Below are 20,356 nucleotides of genomic sequence, written 5' to 3' on the forward strand. Positions count from 1 at the left end.
AATCCAAATCTTACTCTGTTTTTATACAGGTGCTTGTTATGTGTTTTCTCATAATGAAAATTTATCAGTCTGGCTTGCTGAGCATTTTAATATCTGAGCTTTTTTGAAATGTGAATAGGTTTGTAATTTTCTTTCTTTTTTAAAGTAAAGTGTTATTTGAAATTCATGTAAGTTTAAGATTAACTGCATTGCAATGATAAATTATGTTCTTAGCATATCTTCTGTTATATTTCACTTACCATATCAATACGTTTGTTTTCAGACTCCCTTACTTCAGTGACAGCTGTGAATTTGCTTACCAATCAGGAGATTCCTGTAGTCATCTCAGCAAAAACCAATTTTGACAATTTTATTGATAGTAAAATAGGTATGTGACATTAGATATGTACATGGAATAGTATGGTTTTCAGTTGCTGTGTTGGGGCACAAGATACAATTGTGGTAAATCTTTGAACACAGAGGCTCTCTCTCCTGGATTTTGGATTTCAGTTCTTCATTAGGGAAGAAAGAAGGGAAAAGGATCTATGTGGAATCTATGTGGGTGGAGAGATTTACAGTATGATAATTTTAAATAAAAATATTGCAAAATAAGTGCATTTAATAAGCTAAGTTGGAGCATCTGCATATCTTAAGAAAATTTGTTACCTTCAACGTATGTGTTTGGCTGTCTCTCAACATCCTTAATCAAAACAGACCTGTACCATTTTTTGACAAACAGCCCTAACTTTTGGCCTTTTTTGTGTCTTAAATTTACATAAATTATGTACATCCTTATAGAGAAATGCTTCAGATGGTAAATGTACAAAACTTCCAACTTCGACTTTTATCTAGTAATACTTGTTTTGATTCCAGTAAAATAGTTCAGGATAGGTAATTGTTTTCAGGTAGTCTTGGACAGTTATCTTATATCCTTTATCTCTCAAGGTAGAGCCCATAATTTAAGGCACCTCATTTAGAGTTGAGGATCCATAGGGTGAGGGGGAAGGTGTTGCTAGAGGATGCTGAATTGCCTGCAGTGAGCTTCTGTTCTCAAAGTTGTCCTATGAAGCTTCCTGTCTTACTCCTTTCCTGGATATGGAGCAGGTCCCCCAAACTGGACAGCTAAGTATATACTCTTAGATGACATGATTGTCCTAATAAGTCAAAGCAGAAATTGTACTGAGTTTTGAAAGCCAGATCCATTTTAGTCTGCACCCACTAAGATCTTTGTTTACTCCTGTGCTTTGCCATGGTCGCAGCTCCATTAAGAAAGCAATGTTCTATGCCAGTCCTGATGGGAAATAGTTGTGTCTTCTTCCCTTTTTCCAGTGCATTCCTTATCCCTTGACTCCTGTTGTTGCCTCCCTGTTGCTGATACTTCTTTCCTGTCCTGGGACTGCTGCCTTTGCTGCTGCCAATATTGGCTATTTTTGCACAACTAGACTGAATTAAACCAGCTGACTGTGCAAAAATATCTTGGATGACCCTCACAGTGCTGATGGAAATATCTGTTTGCCCATATCTTTCGCTTTGGATTTGAATCTGCTTTTGAGAAACAAAGGTTTTCCTCATATAGAAGAAGCCAAATAATTGAGATACCTAATCTTGTTTTTCCTTAAAATCTTCAAGTTTGCTGGCACATACCTTGGCCATATGTCTGTTGGAAACAGCTCTTCATGGGAAGCTGTGGATGCCAGCTGTTGAGCTTTGCCGGTGTACATTAATAGCATCATCTTTTCAAAAGCAGACCAAAAAGTGGGACCTGCTTTTTTCCGTTTGTAGAGCATATTGTGAAGTCACCTGTTGCAGACTGTAGGGCTCTCTGACAAATTAAGATACAAACCTTGTTCTTGAAATGGCAAAAGTGTGCATCTGCTGGAAAGATAAAATAGCAATTTCATGTTTTTCTAGTTAAGGAGTTACTCGTCACAGGGGAGTTTTGTTTGATTTTCTTTAGTCATCTGCTTCCAAACTTCCACATATTGGCAGAGTATATAGCAGGCATTTCACTGCCTGAACTAAGATAATTGTTAAGGTGGTTTATTAATAATGCCAATGTCCTCAGCAAATATTTTAAGAACTATTGTGTATAGTTTTTACCAGCTTAATGCTGGCATTGTCTTGTTGGAATAAGTTTCTTTGCCTTTTAAAGATGACAGTAATTGTGCAAGATGCTTCAAATTATTAATTTAATTATCATAGAAGGGGAAACATACACAGAAAGATGTATCTCTTAGTAAATCTGTTAGTATCTTAATATTATTTCAGAATACATGTGATAATAAAGCAAGCTAAGAAATTTCTTAATTCACTGTGAAAGATAACCCTCCAGAGCAGAATTAAAATGCATGGCTGACCCAAACAATACAACGCAGAGGAAAAGAGAGCATTGGGAGCCTTGAATAGTATTGACATGTGTAACTCACCTGAGTAGCTGTAGGAAGTGTTCTCACTAGTTATTGTCTGAATAGAAAACTGTTATTATTTGAATAATTTTCCTGAGTTTATAAACAGATCATGTCTTTCATAGGAAGTTAAAGGGATAGTAATGTTTGAGACTGTTGTGTTATGGTGCATTTTAATAAATTATGAAATTAGAAAGGTATTAATTAATATTGAAACAGGAAGATTGCTCTTTGTTGAATCTTTGATTATCATATTAGCAAATATAATTAAAATTTACATTTTTAAAATATATTCTATTTAGATAATATAACCATATTGAAAATTCTGTAATTCTATCCAAATTTTATGGCTTTATTTCTATTTTTTTAAGAATCATCAGATTTTCGAACTTCTCTGAAAGGACAGGAAATTGATGAATATTTGAATTACAGAAGAACTGAGAAATCTATTTGTAATTATTGCTGTTTGAATTTCACTGCTTAAAGAATACAAAAACATTTTTACTGTTCTTAAATTGTTTTCTTTAACTCCTTTGGGAAAACGTGAGTCATTATAAAGAGAGTGTCATAGAAATGAAATGGTTTTTCATCCCTTCCAGGAATTCCTAGTACTAGTGCAGAAGATGCTGCAGTAGCTAAGAATCTGGGCATTTCTTTCACTGAAGTCATTGAGACATTGCCAAATGGTTTGGAGAAGGTCATTAATTCTGCAGAGGTGGGTATACAAGTATGGATTTCTTTCCAACTTACAGTAACAATTAAATCTGTTTTCTCAAGAGTGCCAAATACCTTGTATGACTAAAGGGATTTTTTTTTTTTTTTAAATCAAGTCAAGTTTATGCTACCAAATCTCTGGGAACAATTTAATGATTAAATAAAATAAGTTTTTTCCTTTTGTACATGAGAGGAAGGTTGAACTTTCCTCTGTAGTGCTCTCAGTGGTATAATGCAAACTGAATAATTTCACCTATGTTGAAAATTGATTCTTATTTCATAATTCCAATAGATTTTTATACTAGTCCATCGTCTAAATTCATTGAAATGTGGCTTCAGCCTTTGTAGTGTCATGAATGCCTCAAGAGACATAGGAATCTTATCTTTAGATATAGCTCTTGAAAATATGTGTTTTAATAGCAAACATATTGCATTCCAGGTGGGTCTAAGTGGTTAAAATGTATGTGAAAGCAAGAACAGAAAAACCTGAAATGAGCACTGGAGAAGGAAAACTGTTTTAACATTTGCATTTATTCAGTCTCTACCTTATGTTTGTGATAGAATTCTGAAAGTGTTGGCGTACAGCAACTGATAAAGATATCAGCAGTAAATGCATGTATCTGCCAATAATGGCTAAAGCTGTCTACAAGACTCTTTCTCAGCCTTCTTCTATTCAGACCATCAAGAGCATAATCATTTAAGCAAGAAGGGTCAAATGAGCAGCTGATATGTAAATAGTCTCTTGGATAGCAGGGTGTTAACCAGTGGTAAGAGGGAAACTAATTTATTTGACTCAAAAAACTGGCTGGTTTTGTTTGTTCTTGTACTTTTACTGACAGCAGCTATAAATTTTTCTTTTTCCATGTAGTTTTTTCTTTTTTTTTCTCAATCAGATCACCGGCATGACTAGGCAGAAGGCTTTAAAAGCTGTAACTCAGCAGGCCAAAAATAAAAGAGTAGGTGGAGACCTAACAAGTGACAAGTTGAGAGATTGGTTAATCTCTCGACAGCGGTACTGGGGAACGCCCATTCCAATCATTCACTGCCAGGCATGCGGCGCTGTTCCCGTGCCTTACGAAGACTTACCTGTGGTGTTGCCCAATGTGACCACCTTCACAGGAAAGGGAGCCTCACCTTTAGAAAGTGCCCCAGAGTGGGTGAACTGTTCCTGTCCGAGGTAAGTCACTGCTATATTTGCTGCAAGTCTGGGAGAGGTTACTTTGGACCTGCCTGCTTCCTGTGCACTTTCCAAAAGTGTTGGCATGTGACTGCTCTGAGACACAATGCTACTCCAGAATGATGTTTAGTTTGACCCAGCACAGGGATTTTTTTCTTATACACTCTGTAAAACTGTGTACCCTTTGCGACACTCCGTGCCCACTGCTATTTTGTCATAAACGATCTGAAACAAAATTCATTGGTTTTAAGTAAGAGAAAATAAAAAAAGGAAAAACAGAATAGTTTTCTCCATTTCCCATTTCTTAACAGTATTTCTCACTTCATTTACTACAGTTATTTTAATTATTTCTCATCAGTATTCATATAAAGCTTATTATGATTACTGAATTAGTCCTCTTTCTAAGGAAACTAACATTGTGTTTATTTTCTTGTAAGAGACAACAATAAAGTGTTCCCTCAGCTATATAAATCTTTATCATGAAGCTATACCTTACACATAGCATGTAATTCAGATTTGAAAGTAAATGCGTCTTGTCATCGTTGTAATCCTTGTTGTTTGTAGTCCATCTGTTCAAGAAATAAAAGGTCTAAATTATGTAGTAAGAGATGTGTTGTAAAAAAAAATTGTGTAGTCTTGAGGACTGCTTAGATACTCTGTGCATTGAAGTTTGCCTATAGATTCTTCGAGAGGAACTGGTAGAATATGAGGTATTCCAGAGAAGTTTTTCATCAGCAGTGCAATGCATTGCTGTTCCTAACAGACTGACCAAATGAGAAGTATGTTATTAGGCTGCCAGGCAGGGAAATCAGATGTATAAATGGCAATAGGACTCTCAGTGATAATTCAGTAAGTTCGTAACATCTAAATTTATTTTAATGTTAGCAGTTCCATGGTTCTCTGGAAACATGTGTTTTGAATTTTGTTGATAACATGTAACTTTTGTAAAACAGACCTTTGCTTCCATGTTTCTGCGTAGGAAATTCCTTCTCAGATGTGCCTATTGAAATTGCACTTAGTAGTGTATTTTAAAATGTGACCTTTGCAGTGAAGCCTTACTGAATAAGATCCACAGGTTTAGTAAAACCCTCAGAAATGCCTTGGTCTACAATTCCCAATTTCAATTGAAAAAGTTTCCTGTTGTGACTAAAAGTCACTGTGTGCACTTTTGGCTTCTCCCAAAGCCTTAGTTAAAAATTATTTTGTTGTTTACCAGGCAATAAAATACTTTTGATGCATAGCAAATCCTTAAGGTTTCTGGATAGTTATTGTGGCTGCACTGCATAGAAGTTAATCAAAGGCATTTGCTTTGTCAGAAAAAAAACCATGCAGGATTAGTTTCTTAGCCTAAATTGTGATAGCTTGCTGAAATTAACTGTTTTTAAGTCTCAATTTTATTTGTCTTCCTAATTCTCATCTATTTGACAGCTATCATCAGTATTGCTCATCCATGTCTGCTACAGTTTCAAATCATTATTTGATTTGCACACTATTACTTGTGTGTGCAGTCATCTTTGCTTTCCTTGCTCTGAGAAGTTACATCATCCCTTCCTTTAGTTCTTCTCTCCAGTAATAGGTTTTTTTATTAGTTTCATTTAATATCCAGAATTAATAAGGAAAGCCAGATGGAAATATACAAAAGTCTGAGTATTAGAGTGATAATAATGTTAACAATTATAAATGGGGAGATGCCCAAGTTATTCTTTGTTATACAAGTCCAGGTAATTGTGTTAGTTGTCTGAAGATTGTCTAATGAGATTACAGTATTGTACCTATAATCACAATATTGATATAAATGATATAAACTCTGAAAGATTCCCATGCTGTCTCTGTTAGTGACCCATGTCCATTTAGGGCACAGAGGCATGAAGGAGATGTAATTATAGTTCAATGACAGTAAAGTATTCTTACTTTTGACAGGAAGGCCATTCTTTTACATTGGCCAAGTCTTTGCTTATGTGTACAATTTAATAAAATGATTATTCTACACTAAAAAAGTAGTTAGAAGTGAAACTCCTTTATTACATTATTCTCATTGGAAGAAATAACTTGCATATAGAGGAGGACCAGGTACAGAGACCGAATGAAGGAAAATGTGGTGATGTTCTTATAAACTTGCCTTGGCAAGCCAAGCTGATGTATCAGGCAGACAAGCAGAGATACATGTTGTAGCTCACTCATCAAGACTGATCAGAGACTAAATATGCAGTGAGTAAATGTGAAACAGTGAAATTTATGGTGTATACTTACTACACATGTATATGCATTTAAACTTACATACCATCATAAACTATGTACATTTCTTACATATCATCAGTGGCATTTATGTACAAGAGTGTCACAGATTGTGAAATCTCATTGACATTAGAATAATCTCGTTGTTTTAATAGTAAGAATTGTAAGAAGGATCATTTACAACAAATGGAAGTTTATTAAATGTGATTATTGGCTCCTACAAACACTGAATATTCAAGGAGAAATTAGCAGAAAGTAAACTGAGCTTCTAAAATCTATTTTGAAACTGTTCCTTAGGGCTGCCAATATAATTACATGCAAAAATCAATTTGCTGTAATCACAAATTAAAATTGTGGTACAAGGTCTAGAAGAGATTTGATCTCAGTGAAAGCTGAAATTAAACTAAGTTAATTTTTTTAGAGATAACAAATGGAATCTGCAAAGACCATTTTGTACAGACAGTCAATGAGAAGCAACCACCTGACCTTTCTGCTAATTCTGCTGGTACTTAACGAGTATGATCTATGTTCAGTACCCATTAACTTTTTGGCAAAGTACGCTTGTCTGTGCTTTGTATCTTCTGAAGTGGTAATTCCAAAAAATTCCAAGATTGAGAGGGCTGTCCAGTGTGGTGCCATCTTCTGCTGTAGCTGGATGTGATGGCTGCTCAGGCTTCTTTTCAGCTTGCTTTTGCTATGTTTTGGGAGAGGGAAAAAGTCAGTCCTGTTATTGTTGCTGGACTTTTTCTGAACATGTCACTATTCAGATTGGTCAGTTTTCAATCTAAATGTCTTTGTGGCCACTCTGTCTATGTTTGTCTGGGTTTTTTCCCAAGCTTGTTACTTATCTCAAAAAAGCTTTTCTCCTCTCTTGCTCAGGTGCAAGGCAGCAGCACGACGAGAAGTCGATACCATGGATACATTCGTTGATTCCGCTTGGTACTACCTGAGGTACACTGACCCTCACAACACAGACAGGTGAGGGCTGCAGGCACAGGGCCACTGGGGGCAAGCCTGCTACACAGAACATAAGGGAACAAAGAAACCACACACTCAGGTGCTTCCAGCTTCTAGCTGCTGTCTACTGGCCGTTAAGTCCCTGCACTGCCTTCATAATGTGCCTGCCCTCTGGGCCTGAGCACAGCACAGAGTATGTGGTGTGGTTTAACCCCAGCTGGCATTTGAGTACCACACAGCTGCTTGCTTACTCCTCACACACACCCTGTGAGCTGGGGAGGACAATCAGGAAGAGGAAAAAAAAGTAAAATCATGGCTTGGATAAGAACAGTTTAATAACTGAAACAAAGTAAAATATTGTGGTGCTAATTATAATTGTAATAAAAGGGACAGGGAGAGAGACAGAGACAGAGAGAGAGAGAAAACCCAGGAAAAATGAGTGATGCACTATATAATTGCTCACCATCTGCTGATGCTGCCTAGCCCATTCCTTAGCAGCAATTGGCATCTCCCAGCCAACTCCCTGTTTATATACTGGGTGTGAGAGTCAATGATATAGAATATCCCTTTGGCCAGTCTGGGTCAGCCTTCCTGGCTGTGCTTCCTCCTTCTTTGTGCACATGCTGTCAGGCAAAGCATGAGAGACCTAGAAATACTTGGTTTACAGTAAGTACTGCTCAGCAGCAACAACAACATCTGTGTGTTATCAACATTACTCTCGTACTGAATTCAAAGCACAGCACTGTACCAGTTATTCAGAAGAAAAATAACTCTATCACAGCCAAAACCAGGACAATATATGGAGCTGGTCTAAAAATGTGGTATTTGATTGCTCCTATGTCAGGAGATCTAGAAGAGCAGGATGTGTAAACACAATTATGTAAGCACAGGAACTACAGGGCAAGGAGCAGAATTTTGCATGAACAGGAATTGTGAGGCAGGGCAGAGAGAATATGTTCAGCTGAGGAGCTGAAACCCTTAGTGGGGGGTGCCATCAGGAATGACAACCTGCCATGAGTCTGAGACTGGTAAATTGTGTGAAGTGTACCCTCTCTAGGAATGCACTGAGTAGTTCAGTGTGTGGACAAGCAGTGCTGTTCCACTGCTAAGAAGAGGAATAGTCCAGTGTAACATCCAGCTGCTGAGCCTAGTGCCTGCTCTTCTCTCCTTTTGAGTTTTGGTGATTCTTGCCATTTCCTTGTGCACAGACCTCAAGTGAAGAAGCATCACAGCAATCTCCTGCTGTGTCAGCACTTCCACTACATGCATAATTGATGTAAGGAGGTTTTTCATGTGCTATGGACTAGTGTCTGCAGCATGGAGAGTGTGGGAAGACAGATGTAGTTATTTAGCTGTTTTTCTGCTTCATAGTCTGCCTGTAGTAGCACTGCTTGATAGCACTGTTTTTTTCCAAAGAGGAATTAGTGCAACATCGCTGCTATGTAGTCTGAGGGAGACAGGAAGAATTGCATTTTAAAACATTGTTACCACATGATGGACTGTTTGGGCATGTATTTCTTTATTTATTGTGCAGGGCAGTGTCTGGGAGCACACTACATATATTCAGTGACTTAATATTGCTGGGCCAATTTTTTTTTTTTTTTTGTATTGGCAGCACTAGTTGGTTAAACCAGAAAAAATCTTCTGTGAACACTTTTATTTCATGCCAATTTTGATTATTTTGTAGTAATAGCATGAATATATTATTACTATTAATGAGTTAGGCAGATTGCTTCCTCTCCATGACATTTTGAAGTATTTTTTGTGTGTGGACAAGAGCAACATTTCCAGAAATTGAAGAAGAAATAGTCAGATGTAAGATCCAACTGCCAGTGTAATAGCTTAGTGTAGTCTAATACATTTTACACTGAAATGAGAATATTTGTATGGACTTGTGCACTAAATTACTGCCTGCATTTAATTTATTTTTTTAGTTCTTTTAACTGAGCTACACGTGTGTAAACCCTTTATTTCCATAAACCGTATTTCACTGGTCTACAGTTCAGGAGAATTTCTCTGTTGAATCTGGAACCCTATGAACAAGTTAGGTTTGATTTGTTCCACCAAAGACATGAATCCCAGTTCTTTATTTGCTTCTGGGTTCATCTGTGAGGAAGAAAGTGTTGCTGTAACAAAAATTACGGTTGGAATAATCAGACAGGCTGACAAATCAAGTAGATTTGCTAGAGCGGGGGCTTAGAAAACTTCTGTATAAGTGGCATTTTGCAGGCCCACTTACAGGTGACATAGAAATAGGCAATAAAGCAGTAAGCAATGCTGGGAAACCATTCAGGTGACCTCCATCGACATAGTAAATATGCTGTAAATGACAAATTTACTGTCATTTCATTGAGCATCCTTCAGCTGGAGTGCTGTCACCCATCTCACTCTACAGAGGGTTCTGCAGCTGTAAACTGCATCATTGCCCCCTAACAGCAACAGTGCTAACCATCAATTTAAAAAGTCAACTGGTTTTAAGTGGCCATGTCTTTTGTCTTTCATTTTAATGTATTTGTATATAAAGCTTGATAAAAAATGTAAAGCTGGCCACAGGGTATTTATAAAAAAATCATTTAAAGAGCAGTCAAGTGCTTTCATTGCTTTATCAAGTAATTGCTTGCCTGAAATATAGGAGAATAATCTTTTTGTGGATCTACATCTCAGTGGAAATAAATTTTTTGTCTATAATAAGCATTTCACTTCTTAAAAAAATAAAAATACCTGATAGCAAAATGGAAGTTTTATTACACATGTATTCTCTCAGTAAACAGCGTTGTCCAGTCAAGGATGATGAGCTACTTTAGTAGCACTGATCTTTCTTTTCAACATTAAATTCTTTTCTATTATTGTGTTTCTTTAGGCCCTTTAATAGTGACTTAGCAGACTACTGGATGCCTGTGGATTTGTACATCGGAGGCAAGGAGCATGCAGTTATGCACTTATTCTATGCAAGGTTCTTCAGCCATTTTTGCCATGATCTAAAGATGACAAAACACAAGTAAGCCTTATACGTTTCTATTAAAATCTTTCATATTTCATTTGACTTGCTAGAGTATTAGTGGACATTGTTGTGACTGTGGAGCATTACATTGAAGAAGCCTGAATTTTCCTGCTTTGTCAGTACTTGGTTTCTCACATTGAGTTGCACTTCCGGTATGTGTTCATACAAACGTTTTTGTTTCATGAGTATTAACTGGCTCAGAGCAAGTGATAATATGCTGCTGTAGATTTCCAGCCTGCAGAAGCATGCACAAACTAAGTTCAGATATTCTGTGTAGTGCTATTATTTCAAATTAGACAACTTCCTACCAGTAATGGTATTAATTTCAGTGGAACCGTGCATATGCAAAAAACAAAGCTTTCTTATAAGTCACTGTATTATTGGAGCTGGGCAGTACAAAACATCTCTTGATAGGCAAAAGCAATATATTTATCTCATGTCAATTTATTTTTTATTGAATGAATTTTATATAATTACTTTTAATTACTCTTATTGATGCTTCTGCTGTAGCCTAATTCACTGTTCTCTGCTTTGGGTAAAGTTTGATGGAAGAAGATGAGTCATCTGTTGTTCTGTTCTTTGTCCTCTCAGATAGGTTCTGAGCTTAACATTCCCGTTTACACTGAAATTGAGCTCTTTGGTACCCTAAAATGCCATCCTCAGCTTAGAGAGTACTAGTGGCAGAACAATGAAACTCTGACCCATGCTCTGTCCTGTTCTCCCATCAGCAGAGATTGAGTCAAAATGAGTGGCCCCATGAGAAGAACTGCTCAGTAGTTTCTCAGCCGCAATTCGTATAAATTCATTCTTTACAAGTATCCCCTCTAAAAACTTCATATTAAAGAGGACCCTAAATATGTATGTCACTGAACTAATTCAAATGCTGTAGTTTTGCTACAAAACTAGAATTTAAGTAGCTATGAGATAGAAAAAGATGGAAAAGTTACTGCAGCTAGCAGAATGTTTCCTCAAGGTATTTCCTAATTTTTATGAAAATAGGCAATGTGTTTTCATAACTCATTCTTGGCTGTGCAATAGTTTGTAGTGAAAGCTGCATTTGAAATATTTGATGTAGATCATTTGTGTACCTGTGTTTCACCCTGTTGTCTGCAGCTTGTGAGGATGCAGCAAGAAGACTGTTTCTTCTCTCTCAGAGTGGGTCTTTCAAAGCAAACCCTTCCTTTCAGAGGTGCTATGCCTTCAAGCAGAGAATTTTAAAGCTTTCTCTTCGGAGCAATTTTAGGCTTATTAATTCTACAAAAGATTTTACAGTCTTAAGCCATCTAGTGGAGCTATAGCACAGCAGCAAAATGTTATTTTGCTAGTCAAATTCTTCAACCTTCCAAAATGACATTAACCACATTAGTGGCTGAAGTATTGTCAGTATAAAGTGAGCTCACAGGGCAGGGGAGATTTTCTTGCAAAGTAAGTGGTTCACTTCAGTGTGCAAGAAAAAAAAGCATGAAAAGAGGCCAACTGGACTGAAAAGGGACTTCCTTTGTCCCTTTTAAGGGACAAAGTGCAAGGAAAGTGGATGTCAGGATGGGCTACCCCTGGAGGAATGTAAGAAGCCTTTACTGGATAAACAGTATGGATTATGGAAAGGTCATAGCTCATAAAATATTGAAACTGGTGAAGAACATGAAGGTAGTAAGAATTGCTTCTGGACATACATTGAAAAGAACACCAAGATATTAGCCTGATGCAAAACCCAGCAGAGAGCCTAAGTAGAAAGGAAAGTCTTGGCCTTGGCCTTTGCTGTCAAGGTCTGTGCATAGCAGAAAGGTTTGAAGGCAAGAGGTACTGCCCATTGTAGAGTAGGATTGAGTTAGGGTTCAGTTAAGTAAACCAGACACATACAAGTTCCAGGCATGAAAGACAAAGTGACTGGAGCAGCCACCATGGATTTACCAAGAGGAAATTATGCCCAACTTAATCTGCTTTCCTTCTATGGTGAGGTGATTTCATCTGCAAATGAGGAGACATATGTGGATGAGGTGTGCATATATTTTACCATGACTTAACAAAACATCTGGGGCTGTGCCATCTGTGTGGGGAGGATTACAACAGAGAAGGGCTTAGGGGTCCTGATGAACACCAGTTAGAGCGGGTCAGCAGCTGGCATGACAGTATACTCTGCTAGCAAAACCATGTTCAGCTTTGGTTATCTCTGTTCATCATTCAGGAACATCTGGAATACTGTGTCTAGTTTTGAGGCTTTCACCCCAGTATGAGGTACACTGTGAAACTGAAGAGGGTCTAGTGGAGGAGTGCTACAATAGTCAGAGGTTGGAGCATATGACATACAAGAAGAGGCTAAGGGAGTTGAGTGTGTTCCCCATGGAGAGGAGAAGGCTAAAGAGGGAATGTAACTGTTATCTACTGCTACCTAAAGGAGGTTTATAGATAAGATAGAACCAGACTCTTTTCGGAGATGTACGGACAAAGGGAAGCAGTAATATTCACAGACTGCAGCAAGGTTCAGCTGGACAGAAGGAGTACAGTTTTGGCAAGGGAAGGTGATGAGACTGGAACCATTTGACTTGAGACAATGTGGCATCGCTGTCGTCACGTATTTTCAAAACACAGCTGGACAGGGCTGAAAAACCTGAAGTTAGGTCGGGTATGAGAAAAGAATTGCACCAAATTACTGCCAAAGGTCCCTTCCAACCTGCATTATTGTAAGGACTATGATTCTGTAGCTACAGTACTTTGGAATGTGTTTTGTTCCCACTCTGGTGTGACAGAGCAGTAGCACAAAAGCTGAGTAGTGTAGCTTGGTATGGTAAATTGCAGAAGAGAACTCTACCTTCAATGACAAAAAATCCTTAAGAAGCACTGACCATGTCTAGTGACAATGGCAGAAGAAAGTCGAAATTGCTTTCTGTAGAAGCAGTTTGCAAGACTGGAGAACTCCTTTGCCACAATACACAATCTCAAGAGCTGTTGCACATACAAAGATCTGTTACAGCATTGCCCTGAGGGCTGGGTGTATGAACTGCTTAGACGTATGCTCAGACTGCAAGATGACTGTAACAAATTCATCATCATGCACAAAATTGTTCATTTGCTTTAGCTCTATGCAAGGTAAAGCATTAGGTGTTTTGAAGCCATGAAGTCAAACTAGGATTTTGTTTTAATATGGAAATCATAACTGCTTTCTAAATATTGTCATGTATTTTAAAAGTTTTAGTTAATCAGAAGCCACTTTTGCTCAGTCTTCTGTTTGAATTTCTCAAAGGCTTGTCTGAAAGATCTGAAAAGTGTAATTAGAAACAACAGGCTAGTTGTTAGAAAGCTAGAAATCAGGATGTCAAGCCCACAGCTCTGAGGGAAGCCTAAAATGTTAAAAAACACTGCCCTCTTGTGCATTTTCAATCTTTCTCCAGTATCTTAGGTCTTTTTCACATATTAAATAAATAAAATTATTATATCTCAGTTAACAAGAGCTGCCACCATTTAAAGTGTCATCTAGCATCCTTAAAATTTTTTTATTATTCCCTTACTTATCTGCAGTAGCTTTTCATTTTAATGTGTTTTCTTTATGGAAATTTTCATTGCTTAGCTCGTATCATGTGACTTTCAAATCAGTTGAAAGATTTCTGGGTAGTCTTTAATTTTCTTTAATGGCTATTAATGGCTATTAATGGCTATTAAAATTCCTGTAGTTTGGATTTTCAAATCAATCTTTCCAAATACTGTGTCATGGTTATTACAGAAATATTATAGGCAACATGTACAAAATAGACGTTTACAGACATACATGCCCTCATTGAAAATGCAGTGTTTGTAGGCATTTAAAATTGTAAAGGTGTCAATATAGCTTAAATATCTCCTAAAGATGAGGAGTCTTTTATTTTTAATGCATTAGACTGGTGACAGTGGGAAAGAAATCCTGCTCCATTTCTCAGTAATGACAAGGCAGAATAAGTGGTACCCTCTGGGTATTCATACATGTGATATCAGATTAAGCCCAAATTGATGTCAATTTGCTCTAGCAGTATGGTCTGTAAAATGCATTGCTTCTATAAATGATTCACAAGGCAGCAAGCCCTCCCAGCTGTGACCACTGCTGGGAGAGGGGCCAGGTAAGCAGCAGGGGCCAGAAGACTCCTCCTCTGTTCCAGCTTAATCCACCATGGCAGGAGTGTGCTGACACTCTCTATTACAGCTGCTCAGCTGTGCAAGTACAAGTTACACAGAGTCTGGTTCTGCCCTAGACTTCAGCAGTCAGTTCTGTCTGATGAATAATTGGAAATGGAATCTAGCGCATTCTCCCTGAAAGATTATAAAGCAATAAAAAAGTTTATTGTTGCCATTAAGTCAGCAGATTTGAGTCTGATAGAGGGCAAATCTGCTGAATAAGAAGGCACTATTTTTCACATAGCTCAGTTACAGAATAAAAGAAGATATGTGTGTGACAGAAATAGCTTATTCTGTGAAGGAATTATGCTGCAGCTTCTCTGCATTAATTTAGTACCTTATTACTAGTGCTGAATTTAAGCAAAAGCACTCAGTTGTTTACTGTGTGGAATCTTGAACATTAAATACTGTTTTCTCTTTTTTGTTTTGCCTAAAATTATCAGCTTCCACATCCTTCAGGCACCTCCAGAAGGCTGCACAGCTGTATCACAGCCCCCTGGATTCAGCTGATAGTGACTGACCTAGTCTTGTCTTCACTCCAGGGCACAGCACTCAGGCTCTCAGCCTTTCTAAAGGTGCAGGGAGCAAATACATGCAGTGAACTCCCTTGGTAGCCATCCCTTCTTCTGAATTCACTATTTTATCACTGTGGCAATCTCCACAGAGTTCTTCCAGCCAGGATTGAAAGTCCTGCTGCTCACCCTACATAGAGCAAAGCAAAGAGCATGAGAACGTGGCACTGAGCAGGAATTCCTGATCAGTCTGTCATGCTTGCCCTACCATCCATTGCATGGTCTCTGTATAGAGAGATTGATCTCTCATAGAGATTAACCTCTATATGAACATTAGAGATAGGAAAAGATGGATTACAGACCTCATGGCTAGCACAGCCGATTCTTCCCAGAGGTGTCAGGTACTCTTTGTAGGTGGGACATGCAACATGATCAAAAGCTGTAATATGGGCAAGCTCTCAATGTGGATACTCCAGTATGAGTACAGACTTCACAGACAGGTGAAGGTCTATCCCATTCCATTATACCTACAATCTGAAACATGACCAAGCATTCAAAGGAGCTTGAGACACCTCTTCTGAGCCAGAAATGTCAGTGTGTCTGAAAATGGCTTAATTTCATTATTCTTGGTGTTTTGGTTCAGGAGGTATTTCTGATGCCATGACCGGGTGCTGCAGTATTTAGGTCAGAATTTCATCATCCCTGTGCAGCAGTCCTTGGCAGTTCCCTTATGCAGCCAAGAAGTGCATCCCTGCCTTTGAAGGAAAATGTTTGAGGTGTGTAGTTTTATTAACATGAATTCAAGTGTAACTCTGCATGTGAACAAGAGATGGAGCCATCACAACGTGGCCAAAATCACTGTGCATTCAGTGCAGGGCTCAATTTGGTTTAGAGCCCTGTGTTAAGCAGATGGGCTCTGGCTTTCTCATTTTGGGCATGTCTCCATGCTCCTGTGGTCTCCCACTAGGAACACATGGTTTTTTTTCTCCATACTTGGTAATGTATTTTGTATTGCATTTTTGTAGCCTCTGTCAGCATAAACAAAAATAAGAAATGCTTGTTCCTGGATTCAGTTTTTAGTAACTTGGCGTATGATCTGAACTAACTCTTTGTCATTAAAAATAAGTGTTCCTTGAAAAATCACTTCCAGTGGAGAGCCCTATCTGATTTGGATGATCTGGCTACCTCATTAGCTTTACTTTAGATAGCAGGAAGTGTAGCTATTTTAATAACTGTTTGAGATCTTAAACAGACTGAAGTTCTGAATGATAGGGAGGGATTTTTTTTTTTTTTCCCCAGTGGTGTAATGTCTCTAGCTTGTAGAGACAGAAGAAATGTGTCATAAACTGTTTTATCCTGAAGCATTTTCCCACTATTTTTGTTGATAGGGTTACAAAGTTTTGTGCCCAGTTTTTACCTTCTAATTCACTTGGATAATTTGTAGTAATTTTATTGTATTTTAGATTATTTTTGCAACCTATTTTTTCTTTGTTTTACTGTGCAAATTTGACTTCAGTTTTCATTCTCTTAAGTTCTTTTACATCTAAATGACAAGATTTTTCAGTCGACATCTTGGGTATTGTCTACAAAATATTTATAGAGATGCTTGAGTTGTTGCTCTTACTTTACATTGTTGGTGAAACCAGGTGGTGTGTCAGAGACTCATATTTCTTTGTGACTGATACATCAATATGTGCCAGTACTTGCACAATATTTATAAGTATACAAAAAATGCAAGGAAGGAAACTCATGTTCAAACTTGAACATGTAGAAGATAAAATATGAAGCTTGTCACTTTCTCTCCCAGTTTACAGTTTTGTTTTCAAATATCTTCATACTTCAGAGTCATCAAAAGTGTTTAAGAACTAGTACTTGGACGATAACCTGATTTAATATGGTAGAAACACGCCTAATTGTTAGATAATTTAACAATACTTTAATTGTATTATTAAATGACTTTGTTTTAAATCATGAGATAAATTTTTGTGTAATTTATATTATATTTCATGTAATTTATATTTAACAATGAATAATGTTTTGGATTATGACTTTTTTGTTCAAGTGAAATGAAATGTGGAAATCTGTTTTTACTATTTCTATTTTAGATGGGTATACACTGGCTTTAAAAAAAATTAAAAAGTTAATAGGGTTAATGCAACCTTTTTACATAAATTGTTTGGTACACATTTGAGGTTTTGTTAGGTGAAAGTGTAGAAAATTTCTATTTAATGTTCAGTGTTGCGCACACATGTCAACGTCAGGAGCTGCAAGTTAGTATTAACCTGTGCTGATGATCATGTCCTGCAGAATGATGGTCACTGATGTCCCTGTGTTGGAGGATCCCATGAGAAGGCTTCCAGACTGTATATGCTTTCTGGGACTGGCTCCATACCTCCTTTCCTGGCCTCTACTGTTTTTAAAGCTGTGTTAGAACTGCCTTAAATTCCTGTTCTAATGAGCTGGAATCTAAAGCTTTAGAGATAAATTTTGTTGCCTTTTTTTTTCCAGTAAAAAAAGAGACAGACATGTGACTCAATGCATTAGAAATGCAAGATCATTAAAGGAGGGGGCCACAACAGTGTGTCAACCAGAGCAGTGTTTACTTGGAGGTTGTTTCCCGCTGAGTGCACTACTGCCTTTCAAGGCTTTTTTTAGCCCTGTCATATACTCATTTCACAGGACTTTATTCTCCCTGATGTGAATTTTACAAGAAAAGTAAGGTGCTAAAAAACTAATGCACTGAGATATGCACTTTGCAGCATTGCCCTTTTTCTAGTGTACTTTTTCATACAGCTAGGCTTTCCTGGCTAGTTCTGCAAAGGAACAAGGCATGTGGGTGCTTATGTTAGAGAAACTTTCTTATCTCTTTATAGAAAGAAATGTGGAACAACATTTTGATTTGTTCAAAATCCTGTGCTCCTCAGAGAGAAGCTAGAACTAAATATTTGTAAGACAATGAGGCCAGGTACTTGAATGCTTTTAAACAAGACATTTAGCTTGAAGTTAGGGAAATTGTTCGCCAAGAAACTTCTGTGTATTATCCATATGCTAATTTGAAAAGTGATGTTAGAATAACTTAATACTAAATCAGAGTACAAGAATGTGAGTAGAATGCAAATAAATACTTAGACTTGGCAGCCAACCACTGTGAATCAATGCACAAAATACTCTTTCTAAGGTGACAGCTATTTATGTCTTGTCAACTTTAAATTCTTGTTTCATTAAAAAATTGTGCTGGATTGGCTCAACACCTGAGGCTTATCATAAAGTATGTTTTTGACAGCTCTTTTCAACAGAGAAATTTCTTTTTCCTTCCATCCTTAGGGAGCCTTTCCATAAGCTCTTGGTTCAAGGTCTTATCAAGAATCAGACATTCAGACTAACAACAACAGGCCAGTGTTTAAAGAGAGAGGAGGTTGATCTCACTGGTAAGAGAAACTGCATGGGAAAATCAGCATGGGTGTGTCCCTTAAGCCAGGGACTGCTTCAGTTCTGGGAAAATTTGGAAGAGAAAATTAATCCTTCTAATATTTAAACTGGAGAGCAACTTCTGTGAGTTTTGGATTCACACATACTGCTGAGTACACAGGGATCCTACTAATACAGCAGCTTTTAATTGCATCCAAATACAGAAACAGTACTGTGGTATTGTTTTGGCTCCAGTGTAGTCCAAAAGGTCCAAAGTCAGTTTTGCTAACAGTGCTCAGCAGCCTGCTGAATGGAGCCAGTTAGTGCCAGCAAACAAACAACCTACAAAAACATTACAGCAAAACTGACACAGGTGCAAGAGTATTCAGTAGGTGTTAGGAATGTAAAACTTGTAAGAAACAGTGCTTATTCTTAAGTTTTTTTGCAGAGCCTTCACTGCATAAGCTGGACCAGTCATTGGATGTTGTCTGTAGCAACAAAAACAGTTTGGTCATATTTGCCTCTCTTAAGCGTTCCTCTCATACATCCTTGTTTTCACTGGATACCCTGTAAGACCGTTAATAATCAACCAACCAACCCACCCTCTTAATTTTTGCCACTCTCTGCTACCCAGTTTTCCTCTAGAAAAGATTGGGGTTTTTGGCAGAGGGTTTTACTCAGTTGCACCTTTTTCAGTGTAAACGCTCCCCTTTGTCCCTAAATTCATGCAAGAGAAAACACTCTTTTCAGAATAACTTAACTGCAGTTGGAACCTGTAAATCTGGTGTTGACAAAAGCTAAGTACAGGTCAGGATTGTATCAAATCAGTACACCTATCTAGGAAGTTTTAAATGTCATAGTTATAAAAAAGCTTAAATATCAGGAGCTGTCAAGGCAGCAGTTAGGATGCATGGCAGATATAGCACCCAAATAATAGGAGACTTTTTGTCATGTGATGGAAGCTTTAGGATATTACTGGTATCATTAACACAGGAAAAATCTGGGAGGGAAAAGATTGTTTGGAATGGGTAGTATCCATCTTTAAGCTATTTTGGAAAAAAAACCACAAAGCACTAGCAGTAGTTGTTTCTTCTCGTGGTTAGGGAACAAAATTAGTTGCTGTTACAAGCAAGCAAAATTTGTTTCAGTAGTTTTTGTATGTCTTAATATTTAGGAAGTGAACCTGTTCACCTAAAAACTGGTGAGAAGCTCCAAGTTGCTTGGGAAAAAATGAGCAAATCTAAGCATAATGGAATAGACCCTGAGGAAGTAGTGAAAGAGTATGGCATTGACACCCTGCGTCTTTACATTCTGTTTGCTGCTCCTCCAGAGCAAGACATTCTGTGGGATGCTAAAAGTAAGTCAGATTGTTTCTGTAGTTTGTTTTGTTGTGGGTTTGTTTCTTTTTTCTCAATTATTCTAAACACAAAATTAATTCAGTTCTTGATGCCCAAGTTTTGGAAAAAAATAGTCAAAAAGTGCCATGAGCAGGTTTAATTGTTTGTTTCTTTTAAAAGAGAGAGGGTCATGAAGTTGTCACTAAGAGGCAAACTCACAAGATTATTGCAAGCAGCTTACCTCTTATAAGCTAAAAGAACATAAGAAAACTACTACTTAAGTTATATTTTCTTCTTAAAACTTTTTTTTTATTAGCGAAGGTTGATTAACTTGATAAAGAAAAATTCTTTTTCTTTATAATCTGCTTTTTTCTAATCGTATCAGATTACAGATACAACTTCACAATATTTTGTTATTTCCATTTTTTAACACACATGCAATGGCTTTTGTAAATTGGACTATGAAGTAGTTTTCAGAAGAATCTCAT

The 20,356-nt window shown here is 37.4% G+C and overlaps 1 protein-coding gene across 1 annotated transcript in view; it reads left to right on the forward strand.

The window, feature by feature from the left end:
• LARS2 (leucyl-tRNA synthetase 2, mitochondrial) overlaps positions 1-20,356 on the forward strand; it is an 81,922-nt gene that overhangs the window by 43,830 nt on the left and 17,736 nt on the right. The window contains exons 10-16 of the mRNA XM_079302569.1: positions 263-367; positions 2,984-3,099; positions 3,992-4,275; positions 7,390-7,488; positions 10,328-10,465; positions 18,448-18,551; positions 19,706-19,888. Of these exons, the coding sequence (XP_079158695.1) occupies positions 263-367; positions 2,984-3,099; positions 3,992-4,275; positions 7,390-7,488; positions 10,328-10,465; positions 18,448-18,551; positions 19,706-19,888 (1,029 nt within the window). The remainder of the gene's footprint in view (positions 1-262; positions 368-2,983; positions 3,100-3,991; positions 4,276-7,389; positions 7,489-10,327; positions 10,466-18,447; positions 18,552-19,705; positions 19,889-20,356) is intronic.

This window comes from Erithacus rubecula (assembly GCF_903797595.1).
Source record: "Erithacus rubecula genome assembly, chromosome: 3".
NCBI classification, from domain to species: domain Eukaryota; kingdom Metazoa; phylum Chordata; class Aves; order Passeriformes; family Muscicapidae; genus Erithacus; species Erithacus rubecula.